At 36.1% G+C, this 18,220-nt stretch overlaps 1 protein-coding gene and 2 pseudogenes across 2 annotated transcripts; 2 read left to right on the forward strand and 1 right to left on the reverse strand.

The window, feature by feature from the left end:
- Positions 1-10,285: 10,285 nt before the first annotated feature.
- On the forward strand, positions 10,286-12,957 carry LOC120166273 (proteasome subunit alpha type-6-like). Of its 2 annotated transcripts, XM_039175572.1 has the most exons (9): positions 10,299-10,503; positions 10,600-10,694; positions 10,802-10,883; positions 11,099-11,195; positions 11,618-11,676; positions 11,866-11,948; positions 12,215-12,310; positions 12,424-12,483; positions 12,731-12,957. In XM_039175572.1, exons 1-9 carry the CDS (start codon positions 10,428-10,430, stop codon positions 12,821-12,823), a joined length of 741 nt encoding a protein of 246 aa, XP_039031503.1. In that variant the 5' UTR covers positions 10,299-10,427; the 3' UTR covers positions 12,824-12,957. The 2 variants fall into 2 exon arrangements, with proteins under 2 accessions (XP_039031504.1, XP_039031503.1); XM_039175573.1 differs by lacking the exon at positions 12,424-12,483 and having other exon boundaries at positions 10,286-10,503.
- A 154-nt stretch (positions 12,958-13,111) lies between these two features.
- Positions 13,112-15,149, reverse strand: LOC120166285 (annotated as a pseudogene).
- Positions 15,150-15,157: 8 nt separating this feature from the next.
- On the forward strand, positions 15,158-16,488 carry LOC120166286 (annotated as a pseudogene).
- Positions 16,489-18,220: the final 1,732 nt, after the last annotated feature.

Consider the following 18,220-nt stretch of genomic DNA (forward strand, 5'->3'; position numbering starts at 1 on the left):
TTCATCATAATTTCTTCCACAAGCAAGAGCAAAGGTAGAAACTTAGTAGCCTTTCAAGCCTAGCACGAAATTTCCAAGGTAAGAATCATAATTCCTCATCACAAGCTTTCATTCAACCTCTCAATCTCAAGATTTGGTCAATATAGTCATAGATGAGGGTTTAGAAAATTAGGGATTTTTAGCTCGTTTTAATGCGTTGAGAGTAGGAAAGTGTTTTTAAGTTCATTATGGTCTCTAAAATGAGTTAGTAACTCATTTTCCATTTCCTTTGAATGTGGAGAAAGCTCTGAGGCTAGAGGAAGGAAAAGTTGGTCATTGAATGAAGAGGAACAGTTTTCAGCAACCAAAACTCAAAGGTAACACATTTTTAACCTTTCTATACCATTTGTGAACCTTTTAGTTCCTTAGCTTAGCTTGCATTAGATATGAGGCATATGAGCATGTCTATGGTATATACTACTGACAACTGTCGTTTCGATGTCAATATAAATTCCTCATTCTCAATTGATAAATGAAGAAAAATATGTAATAAAGAGAAGTAAGGGTCGATTCCACAGGGACTTAGAAAATTATAAATTTTCTGTCTGAGTTGCTTAACCAGGCGTGAAAGTAGTAAAATGGGGGGTGTTAAAAAGAATTTTAAATTATAATAAAAGCGATTTGAAGTAAAAATAAAGAAAATATTTTAAGGTTGTAAATTGATATGGTAAAAATAGCCTCAAGCTTCGCTTTGACTCAATTTCCTTTAGATCATCGAATTAGATTTTCCTTTCGGGATTCATGTCGGTTACTTTGTCTACAAGGGCAATCCCCGTGACTCTATTTTGTATACCAAATACCAAGGTAATCTTTGATTCCGACTTCAGAAATTGATCTAATCAAAATCAATTGTCTTTGATCAATTACCGTTTAAGTTCATGGCTACCGACTCGGATTGTTGCTTCTATAATCGTCAATTCCAATCTTAATTCCCTCTTGGCGAAGCTATCTCGCCAAGTGTGTTCCCAGAAAGTCGAATGGGCTTTCTATAAGCCGAATCTTCCTCCCACGCGTTTAATCGCAACAAAAATCTAGACCAAAGTCTATCTTTGATTTTTAAAATTGTTTTGATTTTGAAAAATAAGCGCATAGATTGAGAGAGATATTACGAAGATATTAAGGGTCTGTTTCAATTCTCCCGTTGGAATTGAGTCATCGCTTCAGCTCTCGGCTTATGAAAAATTTAACTAAGCATGACAAAAGTCATACTTAGCATATTTAAAAACAAAGCTTGAAAATAAAAGAAAACTGAAAACTTGAAAAATAAAATAAAAGGGAAAACTTTAATAAAACTAGAAAGAAAAAGAAGATTGTAATCTGAGATGTGTGTTTAGGCTTACCCTAAGAGGGTATTTATAGCCTCTCAAAGCCTAAGGATAAACAAAGAAATTAAAATAAAATAATCCTAAAGATAATTGTTTTTTTTCTTTCTAAATTCAAACTTTAAACAAGTCTCCTAATGCAACCCTACTCGTCCATCTTCCAGAAGGCGCGCTAAGTAGATCTTCTAGAAACCGCCACCGACTGGACCTTCTAGAAACTATCACGTCAGACCGTGTCGTACCCAGAGTCGTGCCCATGTCTCCATCCGTGACCAAATAATAAAAAATATATATAGAATGCGCTCGTTTTATCACTAATTCTGGAAAGTAAGGACCTGTACGAAAATAAGCATAACACAATCAAATCTGTAGCAATATATCCACAAGATCGAAGAAATAACGAGCAAATATTAACGATTCTGAATACTCATCAAATTCTCCCTCACTTATCTCATGCTTGTCTTCAAGTATGATATAATCAAATTTATCAAATATTTCATTTACTGTTCTTTGTCAAGTTTCACATTCAAGTAAGCAAGGTAGAGACCACAAGAATTATTCAAGTCAAGAAATCAATCAATTGAATATCACCGATTGGAACAAGTTAAATGCAATTGTAACATCCATTTATTCATTAATCTCAATGCTTATATCTTAACACCTTACTTCGATTTACTCAAATCACTTAATGTGTTTGGGGGTAAAGAAACGCTCAATGTCAGAACCGACACGATATTACCATAGGCCTGCAAGTAAATCAAATCTCCACTACTAATAAGAACAAGATGCATAAATCAAAGGGTCTTTTATTGGTTGTAACGGGGCTTTGGTAAAGGTGGGAAAAATGCTAATTAATATGGCTAGAATTCAAGGCAAGGAACAAGCAAATAACAAGTTCAACTCCATCAAAACATTAAGCATACAACAAAATAAAAAGACAAACTATCGAACAACAAAATTCTTTTTAGAATGCATTTGATTTTTTTCCTTTTTTTTCATATTTTTGTTGTTTTGTTTTCCATTTTTTTCATGTCTTCTTTTCTTTTTTTTTTTAGAACATCTTTTTTATCTTTTTTTCTTTTCTTTTTCGAACTGCTGTTCTTTTTTCTTTTTTTTTTCTTCGATGGAGCATACAATGGTTAAATTATTCACTTGCTCTGAAAAGGGTAGAAAAGAGGGATGAAATAAAAAGACTCGGGTTTTTGAATATGTTGAAAACAAAGAAATGGGAATAGGCTCAAAAGTAGTTAACTAGGGGAAAATGCATAGGTAGACAATTTAGTAGGGGAAATTTTTTCAATAAACGTCGAATAGATTAGAATTTTAGCGGCGTTTTTACACAAACGCCGCAATAGAGGACACCTATAGTGACGTTTTTCTCATGAACACCATAAATAGTGTAGTACTTTAGCGGCGTTTGTAAAACGCCGCAATAGGTTTCATCTATTGCAGCGTTTTTTCCACAAACACCGCTAGAATCAAAAAAAGATTCAAACCATGAAATTGGAGGGAAATTAAAATATATATTCATTTTTTAACTATTTTCTTATAACGAGATAGCGAAGACACTGGCTTTTCCCCTTTGTTTTTTTCATTTTCTTTTTCCGCTAATTTCAGACTACAGAAGCTCTGAACAAGGAGGCCCCGTCGAACTGTTGAAGAAACAAAACTCCTAAACCAACTTAAGACAATGGCAGAAGCACTAAGCCCTAACCCTAGGCCACGGATCCCTATGGCTGCTCGCATCCAGTCCCCAACAAGCCCCTTCTTCTTGGGCTCTAACGACGACAAACTCGAGCGTGCACAGGCTCGAGCCGCGAAACCCGCTACTATCCGCCGTATGCCCGTAACTTCCCATGCTCAGCCGCCTATTTATCCCGATCATTTTCTCAATAAATATCAGATTTTAGAGTTGTTCCAAAATTGTATCAAATTGACCAGTGAAAATGTCTCTAATTCCCGTTCACTCTCTCTATCTTCACGACATTATCAAGGTTGAAGAAGAAAATGATGTGGAGACGAACTTTAAAAAGGTATGTTTAGCGTTTTTTCTTATGTCTAATATGGTAGGAAGTGGAATAAACAAGATATGGAATTGTCACTAATAACAAGATCAATAAAATAATTCCTAGGCTAATGCTGGGGACTATAGTAGGTGGATCAAGTTAGGATTATGTTTCACCTTTATGGCTTATTTATTAGAGAAGGCATTTCCTTTTATTTATTAATAGTGTTTTTACCATCTAATACGGAAGTAAATCAATGCTTAGACTGAAGGTCCAAAACAAGAAGTTACTTATGTTGTTCTGGATCAGTGCATCTGCATTTTCGACTGTGTGTCAGACTAAGTACCTGTTGTGTAAATGTGAGCTGAACCAGTTGTTTATAACTAGACCTTGCAACTCCTATATCCTTGTCGTGTTCATATATTTTGTTGTGCCATAATTATGTTTAGGGTATTGTATACTTGCATAAATATTTTTTATACATTATTGAGTTTGTTTATATATGTTTTCATATATTTGTGTATTCGTGTTTGTGTCTAATATTGCTAAGTCTAGTGGTAACTGTGAAAGCCAAAACTATTAGAAATGCTTGGAGAAAAGGCTAAGAAAATTATAGCATGATGAATTGATTATTACCATTGTTTCTTCATGTTTAATGAAGGACTTGCAATATACTTTGTACAGGCCAGTTATACACTGGAAGCTGGTGTTAAGATTTACTCGTTGAGGGTGGATTCGGTTCATTCAGAGGCATATAAGGTTCTTGGTGGGATAAACAGAGCAGGTTATGAAAATGAGCAAGGTTAGATTTGTTTTATGGTCTTCTGGACTGGATCCATGCAAAATGTGCTATAGGAAACAACCTATAGTATGAAATGAGCAGAATAGTGAACAAGTTTCAAGATGATTCTTGTGTTTGATTCTTTTATTAATGTTATTAGTTGTTGAAGTTGGTGTGCAATCATAATTGATTTAAAAAGGTTGAGCACAAATGCCATTTTTCAACTTGTATGTACATGATTCGGTGCATGCTTGCTTTGTCTGGTCATCTGTTGCTTTAATGTTTAAGTTTTCATGTAATGGTTTTATGCACTTGTAACTAGGTTGGTAGTGTCTGGTGACCAGACGACTCTTTTTTTCCTTTACTCACCTACGTTGACCTACAAAGTGCAGATAATGGGGAAGACTAAAAATTCAAGGAATTAAGATGGAAAAAGACTTAACTAGTTAATGTTTCTCAATTAGATCTTTGCAGTTTTTTATGACCTTAATTGCCTACTTATAAAGAAAACAATGTATTGTAGTCTTTCTTTTTGGTAGTATATTTCCACATTTAAGTCTTAAATTAAAAATAACAAATTCTTTGAGAACAATTCTTCATTCTGCTGGTTCATGTTATCTACTTTTTTTACGGTAGAGATTTTACTTTGTTTTATTTTTGGTTTGGCCTAACTTGTTGGATTTAACAGTTTCTGACTACATTTTGGAGGAAGAGGCTACGGAGTACGTCAACTCCATTCATATAGATGTTTATATCATTCCATTTCTCAAATACCTTTTTTGCTTAGAGTTGAGACAAAATTCACTAGTTGAAATGCTTATAATACTTGGATTAAGATTTGCAATCTGATGATTGATCCTCATTCTTTTAGGTTTTATTGATGAATAGAAATCTGTCTGTTGGTTTTTCTGTAGTTGGTTCTCTTCAGTCGTGTATTATGATCCATGCAGATTATATTCTCACTGGTGTTTCTTCTTTCACATTAGTTAATCTGTTTGTAAGAGAGTTTGGTTATACCGCTTTTAATACGATTGGAGGCCATTTGCAGGATGAGTTAGAGATTACCTCAAAGGCTTTAGTACAAAGAGGAGGCTATGATGGAACAATTGTTCTTGTTAGAAACAAAGCAACAGGGGAGTTAATTGCTGAAGGTCGGCAGTTGTTATTTAGTGAAAAATCCAGGAAACTCTAGTTCCACTCCAAAATTCTGTAAGAAAATACTTCCCAAATCATCAGTGGTTGTTTACTACCACTATTTTACCGGATTGCTTTCATGGAAGCATATTATGTGATTTATGACTCTATAAAGAACCTATCTATAATGTGTTTCATTATTTAGCCTACTTGTCATTAGAATTCAGAGTATTGATGAGACTCTAAATGGCACCATATAATCATGGTTACTTCAAATAATTGTTTCAGTCATTTTCATTTTGATTTTCGTTCTTATTTTCAGATGTCAAACCGAAGACTCCATCACAGGTGCAGTTCCCAGTTTTGTCTTTCCTAAAAGGTACGATCGCTTCCTGTCTATTTGAATTGCAAATGTCACTCTGTTCGCTTTATTTTTGTTTCTTTCTTAAATCTAGAGTTTGATTACAAATAAGAAATAAGAAAAAAAGGTTCTTTTGATTTTTTATTCTCAAACCGGCTTTTCTGATCTGAATTTTCTCCTTTGTTCTTAGCTCCTTTCTTATCTGAATCCGACTTTTTGATTACAAATAATGCAAGTATTGATACAAATTTGTGCATATAATTTCATTTCCAACAAAGAAAGCATATGCTTTCTCATCACAAATAATTCATATATATCCAGCCTTGCAATGCTGTATTTGGTAATTGGGATATTGCATGATGTCAAATTTTCGAAAGTTTGGTATGCTGCACTTCAGGTACCTTTCCTCATTTTCTTCTTCATTTTGGGACGTCCTTGCATATTTGTTTTATTTTCTAGTTGGTTGTTAATCATTAAGCTCAGAGTTGTTTAATGTTAATTGTTCAAGAGAAGTTAAGTTTGCAGTTGTGATAGGATTAGTTTTTATGAATGTTAAAATGAATTGTTAATAAAATGCGATTACAATGTTGTTCATTGATGGTTTCACTATGTCCATAACTCTAAGTTTCATGCTTCCTAAGGGGATTCAACTTGATGCTGCATTGCAACTGTAAAATGTTTTCTTTTTCTTTGTTGTAATTGGTTTTTCACTGTAAAATGTTTTCTTTGTTCTTTACAACTGTGAGTGTTTTCCAATTGTATTTAAGGCGACACTCCTGGAAAAATGGGTCTGCTCTGATGTTTGTGATTTTATTGTTCTTTAATGTTCTGTGGCATGTCCTGACTAATTTGATTATGTTCCACCTTTCAGCAAGGCCACGCAGTTCACTCAATGCTTCGGAAAATAGAATCGATGAGGGGGAAACTGTGGGATTGTCAACTATTTTGTGAAGGGTTTTTGGATTTGAGTATTGTTATACTTTTTGGTGGTTATTGGTCATATTATTGTTTATTCTAATTAACAATGTTGAACTACATTAATGTAAACTTTGATTTATTAATATAAATTTCAAGTTTCTTGTTATGAATTTCAAGTTTGATGTTATGGATGTCAAGTTTATTGAATAATGCTACATGTTAACATTTTAAATTTGGGTAACAAAAGAGTAGAAAACAACATTTGAAAAAGTAGTTTTAATTCGCGGTATTTGTATAAAAACGCCGCTATAGATATGACCTTTTACGACGTTTGTTCCAAAAACGACGCTATAGATATGGCTTTTTGCGGCGTTTGTATCCAAAAACGCCGCTATAGATCTGACCTTTTGCGGCGTTTGTTCTAAAAATGACGCTATCGATCTGACCTTTTGCGGCGTTTATTTTGAAAACGCCGCTATATATCTTGATCTTTTGTGGTGTTTGTTCTGAAAACGCCGCTATAGATATTGACCTTTTGCGATGTTTTTGGAAAAAACGCCGCTATAGATCTCGACCTTTTGCGGCGTTTGTATCCAAAAACGCCGCTATAGATCTGACCTTTTACGGTGTTTGAGAACAAAAAACGCCGCTATAGATCTCGACCTTTTGCGGCGTTGTATCTAAAAACGCCGCTATAGATCTGACCTTTTGTGGCATTTGTTCAAAAAATGATGCTATTGATCTGACCTTTTGCGGCATTTTTGGAAAAACGCCGTTATAAATCTCGACCTTTTGCGGCGTTTGTTCCAAAAAACGACGCAATAGATCTTGACCTATTGCGGCGTTTTTTGTTCTCAAACGCCGCAAACTTTAGCGGTGCTGGTATGGCCGGCGCTTCTTGCGGCGTTTTTCAATAACCGCAAGTGCTTTTAGCGGCGCTTAAAAACGCCATTATAGGACTAAAAAACGCCGCAAACTTTGTTTTGCTGTAGTGGCTCATCCAAAGCATCTGTAGAAAAAGCATAAGTAAATCATGTAACATCAAAATTAGCGATGCGATAAGCTAAATGAGCAATATAAGAGTCAAGGATAAGTGGACGATTGGATCGAATAACAATCTCAAAGGCCCGAGAAAACCAAAATCCCAAGTTCACTCGTTGGTCGGCTGACATACACCATAAAAAGAATAGTTGAACTCGGCTCAAGGAGAAGGACGAGTCATTTCGCCCGGAATAATTATAGGCGAGGAAGCGGTGGATGTAGCGTAAAGTCAGGTCATGGATAAAATGAGCTCGAGTCGAGCGAGCGTTGAACGTGTGGCCAGCCAAGCCGGTAAGAGTCTCATAGGCTATATCGGCATCAAAATCCTGCGGAATCTCAAGTAAATCAGTTAAATACGCATGATTCGTGACATTCGTCACGAATCCTATAGCAAGATTAAACTTCGATATAGACATTGAAAAATAACTTTTGCATAGTTGGAATGTAACGACATCGGACGAATTAACATTGAGAAGACGACGCGGCGAAAAATTAAAGGTGGTATAGAATTTAAACACAAGTTCATAAAATATTCCACAGTTAATCATCGAATATAAATTCCAACCAATGGCAACAAAATATGCATGAACAGACTCTCATAAATGTAAGGTTTTTATAGTTCGAGTCGGAATATATTTACTTACACGGAAAGGACGATGTCTTGCCGACTCTCATATGTATTACGTGTTCTATTCAATAAACTATGAGGTACTCTTTTCTTCCTTCTAATGTTCGTTAACATATTTCTTAGTATGTTGACGAATACGAAAGGAGTTTTTAATGAGATTTCCAACTTTTATCAAAAAAAAATTAAGCAGGGTGTGATTAAAAGAATGAAATGAAGGATGGTTTTGACATCAAGGGTTTCATAGAGAAGGCGCCGGGCAAATCTACGGTGTGAAGTTGGCATCTCTAGCTATACATTTTAACACGAATAAAATGTGAGTTTTCCAAACATATTTGAAGGTTGTATTTTAATATATTTTCAGTGTTGTATCTGCTGCTTTTATGATATTTTGGGGTTTAAATTGGCACCCTTCAAATAGATAATATAACCTCAAATATCAGCTTGGGAATGCAAAATGACTCGAATAGAATTAAAATTTCATTTAAATATTTGTTAATCGAGTATTCATTATTATTATTTAAAAAATATGGGTCACATTAAAAACTCATTCTAGGACCTATAAGGGTAAAAGAGTGCCTAGAACCTTGTATTACCAGGAAAAAAATCATTGGATACAACAAACATAATAATCTCGAGACAAATCGAGTCAAAATACAAGGCATTTCCAGAACGGAGAGTCCACTTAGCCAAAGTATGTGCCACAATATTACAAGCTCTAGGAACAAAACTCTATTTTATTTTTTGTTACAAAGATGACACTGCATTAGCAGCGAAGGGGTCTTCTTCTCAAGAAACGTATCTCAGATTGGAGAATGCTTTAAGCATCCAAGGGAGGACGCTGGAAAATGGAGAGTCCAAGCGTTGCACCTCTGCCTAGTTTTGCCATAAAATCAGCCAGTTTATTAGCTTCTCGTGGCATGTGATTCAGATTCACGTGCTAGTTTCCCGAAGATGATAACTTAGCGTGGACAAATCCTCTTCCGATCGAGACATCTTGTTGACTACATGCATTGAATTTGATTCAAAGACTACATGCTTACACCGATTCTCACTTGCCATAGAAAATGTTGCATTCAGGGCATGAATCTCCGAAAGTCCAGTTTCAACACAACCCGGTGTCGATGCAGTCATGCGGCCAAGTACCTGTCCAACGTAATCTCAAGCAATAAGCCCCACAACCTCTATACTACCAATAGACTCAAAAGCACCATCCATATTGATCTTCACGTAACTGAAGGATGAGGTTACCACTTCGCCCGAGCAATACACAAAGCTACTCTTGGAGAAGACTGCAAAATCCTCACTCTCCCTGACACATGCTTCTTGATCAATAGGTTGTCATGCTGAAAGGAGGCAGCATTGATGGCTTGTATCTATGGAGGTTGAATCTTGTTATCATGCTCTTTGGAATTCTTCCTATTCTAGAGGTTACAGAGCAATACAAGAAAGCAAGCAAGGCCAACCCGATCCACATTAGTATTCACCAAATCTAACAAATTTAATGGAGAAACAAGTTGGCTAAACAAGAACATCCCCAACATACCTGTGCAAAAAAGTTTCTTGATCATAAGAGCAATCCCTCAAAATATGAATTACCGTCTCTTCTTCCAAGCTGCACATTAGACATAGATTGTCACGTAAACGCTTACCAACCGACAACTCACCATGCGTCACTCTCCAAACAAAGATCTTAATCTTAAATAGAATATGAGATTTAACAATTATTTTTCAAACTCTAGAAGCTGATGTTGGAGAATAATTAGGACGTTGATTGAGTATTCATTATCGTTAAAATTAAAACTTAAATCTGATTGACATTTACCTATTTAAGATGCCATTCAAATAAAATAATTACGTCGTCTTACTTTATGAAATGGAAATACACTTGAATCAAATACATATTTGTCCTACCAAAAATCGAAGTTTATGAAAATTAAATCAACATCGAAGACAAGTCAAATTTCAAATTTCAAGAAGGCAGAAAAGAAAATCGAAAAAAAAAAATAAAAGAATGGCATTCTGGGAAGTAGGCAAGTTTTCTTCTTCAGCGAGTTTACTTGAAATAGAGGTCATTTTAGGAAGTAGGTAAGTTTTCTTCTTCAGCGAGTTTACTTGAAAAAGAGTCGTAAATCTGTAGGAGAAAACAGCTCTCTTTGCTTATCAATTCGCTGAATTAGAATCTCAAAAAAAAAAAAAGATGAGCCGAGGAAGTGGAGGCGGCTACGATCGCCATATCACAATCTTCTCTCCTGAAGGTCGTCTTTTCCTAGTCGGTATGTGTATTTTAACTTTATTATTCTGGAATCTGGAAGAACTTTATTATTGTTATTATATGTTTCAAAATTTTGATTTTGGAATAAACTGAGCAGAGTATGCGTTTAAGGCAGTGAAAGCAGCTGGGATCACATCCATTGGTGTTCGAGGAAAAGATTTTGTCTGTGTTGTTACCCAGAAGAAAGTTCCCGTCCGTACTCTCCCATTTACATTTCCTTTACTTCTTTATTTTGGGATTAAAGTGATTTTAAGGGTTTTCTTCGATTTGGGTATTTAATTTTGAATAATGCTATGCAGGACAAGCTATTGGATCAGACTAGTGTCACTCATCTTTTCCCTATTACCAAGTTCCTTGGATTATTGGCTACTGGCATGACAGGTTTATGTTTTGCTAAATACCATTTTTTTATTTTGGTACATATTTTTCTTAGATATTATTTGTTCGAATTGCCAATATCTTTGTTTTGTTGACTAGTTTTTTTTAATAATTGTTTGTTGAACTAGTGAATCAAGGTTTTGGGGATGTAAGGGATTCTGGGCTATAATGATATATCACTTTTCACACTGATGATAATTGGCATTTCCACTCTTCAGCTGATGCAAGGACCTTGGTCCAACAAGCAAGGAATGAAGCAGCTGAGTTTCGGTTCAGATATGGATATGAGATGCCTGTGGATGTATTGTCCAAATGGTATAGTCCCTTGTATCATATTCTCTTGAACTTGGCAATATTTAGTTGTTTTTGAAATTTTGGATTTTGTATTTTCTGTATATCTCATCTAGATAATGTTTGATCAAGCTTAATGACTTCAAGAGATCAGTCATTTGGATACACACTGGATATAAATTTATGCGCTTTTACTTCTGCTAGTAGATATTTGAAAAATATTAAGATCCTGCTCGTTTAACATCAAAGTTGAAGCTGCATTATCATCCTTATTTACTGGTTCATGGGTATAGTCTTGGTTCCAAAAATTAATACACACGACCAACCACATTTTAACTGTTATTTTGAATTCCTTATTGAAAATTGATCTATTTTTTATGTTTATGGTTCTCGTCCATGTTGATGATCATACATCTAATTTAGCCTCTCATGCTTTATTGGTATAGGATTGCAGACAAATCACAGGTTTATACTCAACATGCTTATATGAGGCCTCTTGGAGTTGGTAAACCTATGATTTCTTCAACATCCTACAACTATAATTTTGTTTTAAAAGTTTTTCTATCTTTATATTTTTCGTGGGAGATTTGCAATTTTTGAGTTGTTAATACACATGCAAGCAGATATATGCTTATGTGTAATTGTGTATTCCAGGTAACTTACTCTGCTATGTTCTGTTTCCTTGTATGTGAAGTTGCCATGGTTTTGGGTATTGACGAAGAAAAGGGACCCCAACTCTACAAGTGTGATCCAGCAGGCCATTTTTATGGTCACAAGGTAGTTTGCAAGTTGATTTTATTGCTCATCATGTTTGGATTCTTGATTTTGGTTCAAAATGCCTGGTTCCAGAAGCCATATATTATTACTATGGTTATGATTCATAACTGTTTTCTCAACTAGGTCTCTTTGACTATATTCTATATGGAAGTTTTGTTTTGTTGAGAGTGTAGTACAAGATGTGACCACAATAATTTGGTTAAATTTTAGTTGGTTTAGGGTTTGCATTATGCATTTAGATTGAATTTTTGACTGATGTTCTGCAGGCAACCAGTGCTGGATCGAAAGAACAAGAGGCAATTAATTTCTTGGAAAAGAAAATGAAGAATGACCCTGCTTTTACTTATGAGGAAACAGTGCAGGTATGCTATTTTATCCTTTATGTATGTTAGAGGAAGTTGTTAAAGGCCACAAGTTTAACATTTGCTTACACTATCACATTTGTCTAATGTTTTCTATTCCTACTATTGTACAGACTGCTATTTCGGCTCTGCAATCTGTTCTTCAAGAGGATTTCAAGGCTACCGAGATAGAGGTATAACGAGTCAGCCGATCATCTTTGTTTGTAGTGATTTTATTACTATGATGAGTCTGCAACTATCTAAATGTGCGAATGGATTATGTATCTTTCGTGTATTCTCACTCTAATCCAATTGCTGTTGTTTCTCTAATATAATTACATACGTAATTACATATAACCGCAGTCATTGTGTTAACTGAAATTATTCTTGTTTACCCTCTTTTTGAACTGTGGTTGACAAGAATCCTTTCATTCTTGGCAGGTGGGAGTGGTGAAAGCTGATGATCCAGTTTTCCAAGTGTTGTCAACCGAGGAAATCGATGAACATTTGACAGCAATTAGTGAGCGCGACTAGTAAGCATGGACCAAATCGTGCTTTAGTTGATCATTATGTTTGGGAGAGAGTAGAAAAAAGGGTTCGTAGTTTCAAACTTTATATTATCATCTAATACTCTGCTTGAATTAAAGTTCATGTTATTTCTGGAATTTGAATTTCACGCTAATTGGATCACTCATCAGAACCAAAAAAGGAGTCATTGTGAATCATTCTTTTGGAGATTTTATTAGCCATATGCATCTATATCTATGCAATCACTTGCCATATCCGTTTCTCCCTCCTGCCCCTTGGCATCCCACTGTGAATTCATTTAAGTGGTAATTTTCCCACAAAGACTGTTGAGACTACCCAGGTAAAGATGGTCCACGAACTCCACAGAAGATGTCACAAACGTTATAATGGTTCCATTAGGATCATCGAACCACTTGAGTATGTTGCCATCGGCCACCACATTGATCATTGTTGCCTTTCCTTCTCTCCACCCACAACAAGTTCTATCATTTTAGTGAAGTTCGATAACCCGTTTCAGTGCCTTGGAGGTGTGCACCAGCTCCGCCCCCTCGGGAACCAACTGTACCAAAAATTCAGTATAATCCATTTCAATGGTGTGTTTGTCGTTGAACTTTTAGATATTGGTGTTTCGAGTACCTGGAGTAGAGCAATCCAGAAGGAACCATCCGGTGCTAAGTTGATGTTATCGTGTCCCCCGGAGGGTTTTCGATGAAAATCTCCGTCTTTCCTTTACTCTCACCTTTCAACCAATATTTCAGGCACCTGAATCTAAAGACGAAGGTCAAACATGACAACATATTTGGAAACTGTGGCACAGTGGCAATGATGACTTGAATGTGTTACCTCGTTTCACAAACAAGAAGGAAATCTGTGTCTTTGGAGAGCGCAACGCCGTTTGCAAAATAGAGGCCATCCAACAGAATCAAGGTCTGCTGTCGATGGGTAGTATTTAAGAAGCTGGCCGTATGGTTTGGCCTCCAGCATGTCGAGATGCCAGTTTTGTTCAAATTTGGTTCTTGCTACACTGAAATATATACTTCCATCCGATGCTTCGATCACATCATCTGCAAACCTGTTCAAAATTAACAACATTAGTACTACTAGTCAAATATCAATCAACAGGATCTGATTTGAAGTTTACCTGATTTCAGATCCATGGACATGTGAAGCAAGAACTCTTACACCATCATATGTAAACTTAAGTGAGAATTTAACATGGCAGTTCATGTTGTAAAATCATGCATGGTTTCAAACCTAATTTAGGGTAAAAAAAATATTTTTAATTTTCCATTTTGCAATCACAAACAAAAAGGCCACCTCGTTTAGCTGTTGCAATTCCGAGCATAGTAGTGCTTCCCAGTTTCATCCAATCCTTCGGTGAACCATTCGGATGCAATTTTCTGATCCACCTATCTCTGGTTGCGGTATACAAAGTACCCTTTTCATCCACCGCAACATCCTCCGGACCCAATCCTTCTCCAAGCTTAACTCACTTTCTACAACGAAACAAAACAAACATCAAGTGCAAACCTAGTAAAGACAAAGAAACGACAAGTTGTTCAAAATGTAATATAGTGTTACCTGTAACTGGCTGTTTAATGGAGGGACTGAAACCGAAGAAGATGGCAAGATATGGGCGAGAAGAAGATGATTTGAAGTACAAAGGCTATCACAAGAAGTAAGACAAGTACCCAACAATGTTTGATGAGAGCCAGGGAAACTGGAAATTATTGCAGCTTGAGATAGAAAGGTTCTTGTATGGTGGAGGCTGGAGGAGAGAAACCTCGGAGTAGAGATAATGTTACGTAAACTGTAAATTATTCCTTTTGTCGGTCCTTTTTTTTTCTTGAGTTGGACACACTCCTATTAGTAGAAATTATTTTATCCTAATCACGTTATTTATGATCTCAATTCTATAAAAGTCGTTTATCTCATTTTATTTTCTAAGTTATTATTCCATTCATAATTAACTTTCAAATAATCATTCATTTTCATATATACTTTTAAAAGGTGAAGATTCATAAAGAGAAAAAATAGAGTGAATAATTTTTGTTAGTTGGGATCATAAATGATATAGTGAGGAGGGTTCATATAATAATTTTTTCAATTTTTTTTCAGGTGTTAGCAAGACAGCAGATTGATGAACACACAGCTCGGGCTTGGTTTTCACAAAAAAACAACTTAAGAAGAAGGTTTGCGTAAAACTGCAAAGAATCAAGGTAGGCGGTATTTGGCATCTAAAGAACTGCTACAGCTTCTTTTATTACATTATTATTGTTTGAACACAATCTAGGCATGTTTTAAATGTCTCATAGGAACTAAATGCCTCCATGTCTTAATATGATTTTTAGAGTAGCCGATGACACTTTACTACTTGTCTTAATCGTGCATAAGTTGGAAGGAAAAGATTTAGGTAGAAAAGAATCTTACAACATGTGAACTTGTATGAAAACTAGGTATCGTTTTCTGTGGGGGTTTCTGGGTCGAATTTTATCAGAAAAAAGGGGAAATGTATATATAAACGGCGGCATATCAAAGAAGATGATGACAGAAAGAACCTGTAAGGAAAATTCCTAGAAACACTGTGGCAGATTACTTCTCCTGTTCTTTGGAAAAGCTTTTCGAGTTCGTTGATGATGTCGCCGACAGTTACCGGTGTTACAATTGAGGTGATGTGGGGATTTGTTGTGTATTAGGAGGGGCTGTGTTGTGACTTGTGTTGTTGTTGGGATTACTTCTCTTGTATAGCTGATAAAAGGGTTCAAATTGATAGGAATTCCTTTGTTAGGGACATTAGTTGCTAGGATCAACATTAGGGTGTTTAAGTTGGGGTATGTAGCACCTTTGTTGCCTGTTAAAGTGGGTTCATCTTCTAGTGAAGATAAGTATGTGATGCTGCTCGAACTGGACTCAAAAATAGGCTACCTCACTGGATGTGGGCATCTCAGGTGGCATTCTATTCCGATGACTCTGTAGAACTGACATGGGGTTGCAAAGATGCGGAAACATCGAAAGAGCGGTCTTTATTCTTGTGTTGTAAGTTTCTTCGATTGCTGGAGTTGTCATTGACACTTCCAAGGCGGTTAACGATCCCTATGGTGGAAGAGAGAATGAGAGATGGTTGAAGGTTATGCTGTGGCTAGTGCTACATTGGAACAGATACTTCTCGCTTGTGGAACGCGTAAGATGATGAAATAACTCCATGAAATCGTGTACTTCATTGGTGTAACCCAGGGTGGTATACTCGGAGTCCCTGCATATCTATTCACTAAATCCGATCATTCACCTTGTCGGTTTTCGTCTTTTTGCTTCCATGGGTTTCGAGAGGATTTATCATGAGTATAGTCTGGTTTTACATGATCGCGAGCGAACTCCTCGCGTTGTTGGTGGCATTAGGTGTGGTCTTTTGTATCAAATCTTCAGTACTTGGTCTAACCGTATTGGCATGGGGCAAATCGATGGGCGATTTGATGTCGGACATTGCCCTCACAATGAAAGGCAATAGCGTGCTAATATCCATGTCGGAGTGCTACGCCGGACCGATGTTGCCCAGGAAGAATGATATGCGGACGAACAATATATTGGGGATCGGCCTTATAATGATCTGTTTCATATTTGTCACTGTGCAGGTGAGTGCATCCCTTGATGTTTTAACCGTGGGTTTAGTTTGAAAAAAGCTATGGCCTATAATATAATTAAAGATGACAGACACGATAGTTTGTGGCATGTCCCCATTAAAGACTTTGATTCCAAGCTTGGTGCATCCTACAAAGGGCATGATCGTAATTAATCAAAACTCCATTGTAAGAGCTAAATGGTTTCATATGAGATCAGAACTCCCGACTAGACCAAAGTCGATCTATCAAAATCTTAAAAGAGTTTTTCGTTGGATGCATATGACTTTATATTGGGGAAAAGATGTGACTCTGCTCATTGATTCATGGAAACCCGATTCATGGCCGAGTTATCTCCCCACTCTACTAGCTTGTTTCATCTTCTCCTCGTTTTACCAGTACATGGAAGACCGTCGCCTCCGTTTCGGATCCTTCGGCTCTTCCACCCCATTCCTACCTTCCGCCGCCGCGGCCGTTCCTCTCGTCCCCAAATACCGACGCTCCTCTGAATTCGTGACGGCCGTGCTATTCGGAGTCAACTCGGCAATTGGGTATCTCCTGATGTTGGCTATCGTGTCCCTCAACAGTGGCGTTTTATTGGCCGTCGTTTCGGGGCTCGCCGGGGGTTACTTGTTTTTCAGGTATTCCTATGAGGATCCCAAGGAGGTCGACAAAGCTTGCGCTTGACCCTTCCACTTTTCGGCAAAGTATTTGTCTCTGTATAATTTACACATTTACTGTACGAATCATGGCAGTCATGAAATGAATTATCCATCTTTTTAATTCCAAAATCCGGAAATGTAAAATGAAGTAGCGTTTGATTGAAAGAAAACGAACCGTAATACTGTCACCACGTTGCTTTTTTCTTTCTTTTTCTGCAATTAAAGACGAAGACGACAACCTTTGCTCTGTTTCGTAACTTGAAAATAGCAACTTTTTACGTGGATTACATGCTTCATGTCAATCTCAAGATACATTTTGGGCGTGATAATCAAGTTGATATCATTTGAGTAGATTTTTAGTTTGAGTTATTATATAGATAAAAAAAGAGATTTATCTATTAAAATTAGGTATATGATACAGATTAATTTAGATTAATCAGGGTAAGATCCTAAAACTGCAAGTAAAAAAATAAAAATAAAGGTGTAATCTTTAAAGTAACCTTAAAACAGCCTACTGGCTACAATTTGTGAGCAGTTTAGATGGCCGTAGCCCATACAAGAAGCGCATGCCGACCCGTTATATCAGCAAATACCCATAAGAAAAAACTAAAATTTTATATTATAAAATCACAAATCAATTATTAATTAATGAGATATAAGATTTGGTTATTGTTGAATGTAAAGGAGAGGAAGAGGAGGAGGACAATGATTGTTGATTCTGTTCATTAATAGACATGGTCGCATCAGCTCACGTTGGGAAAGAGTTCAGCATTGGAAGTTGGGTCACATTGACTTGTCTTCTCATATGCCTTTCACCACCCCCACATTGCGCGTGCAATTTCCCATTCAAAACACCATTATCATATAAGATATCGAATATTAAAATAGTCTAAATGATGATAAATTATAAGCTAAAGTATACAACTGATTATATTACTTTATTAAGTTTATTTATTATTAAGAATTATAAAATAGTCATTTGATTATAAAATATTATTTTGTTGAGTCTTTCGACTATTAAAAGTTATAAAATTATCATTTGATTATAAAAAGTTATTTTGTTGAGTCTTTTAACTATTAAGAGTTATAAAATGATCACTCGATTATTCATTTTGTTTTAAACTCAC

This window comes from Hibiscus syriacus, unplaced genomic scaffold (genome assembly GCF_006381635.1).
Source record: "Hibiscus syriacus cultivar Baekdansim isolate YM2019G1 unplaced genomic scaffold, ASM638163v2 tig00111634_pilon, whole genome shotgun sequence".
NCBI lineage: Eukaryota > Viridiplantae > Streptophyta > Magnoliopsida > Malvales > Malvaceae > Hibiscus > Hibiscus syriacus.

Bases quoted from the DNA above. Each gene is read 5' to 3' on its own strand.
- LOC120166273 (XM_039175572.1), top strand. From the start codon at position 10,428: ATGAGCCGAGGAAGTGGAGGCGGCTACGATCGCCATATCACAATCTTC. The intron at 11,677-11,865 runs GTAAACCTATGA...TTGTATGTGAAG, and splicing joins TATGAGGCCTCTTGGAGTTG to TTGCCATGGTTTTGGGTATT. The intron at 11,949-12,214 runs GTAGTTTGCAAG...GATGTTCTGCAG, and splicing joins GCCATTTTTATGGTCACAAG to GCAACCAGTGCTGGATCGAA.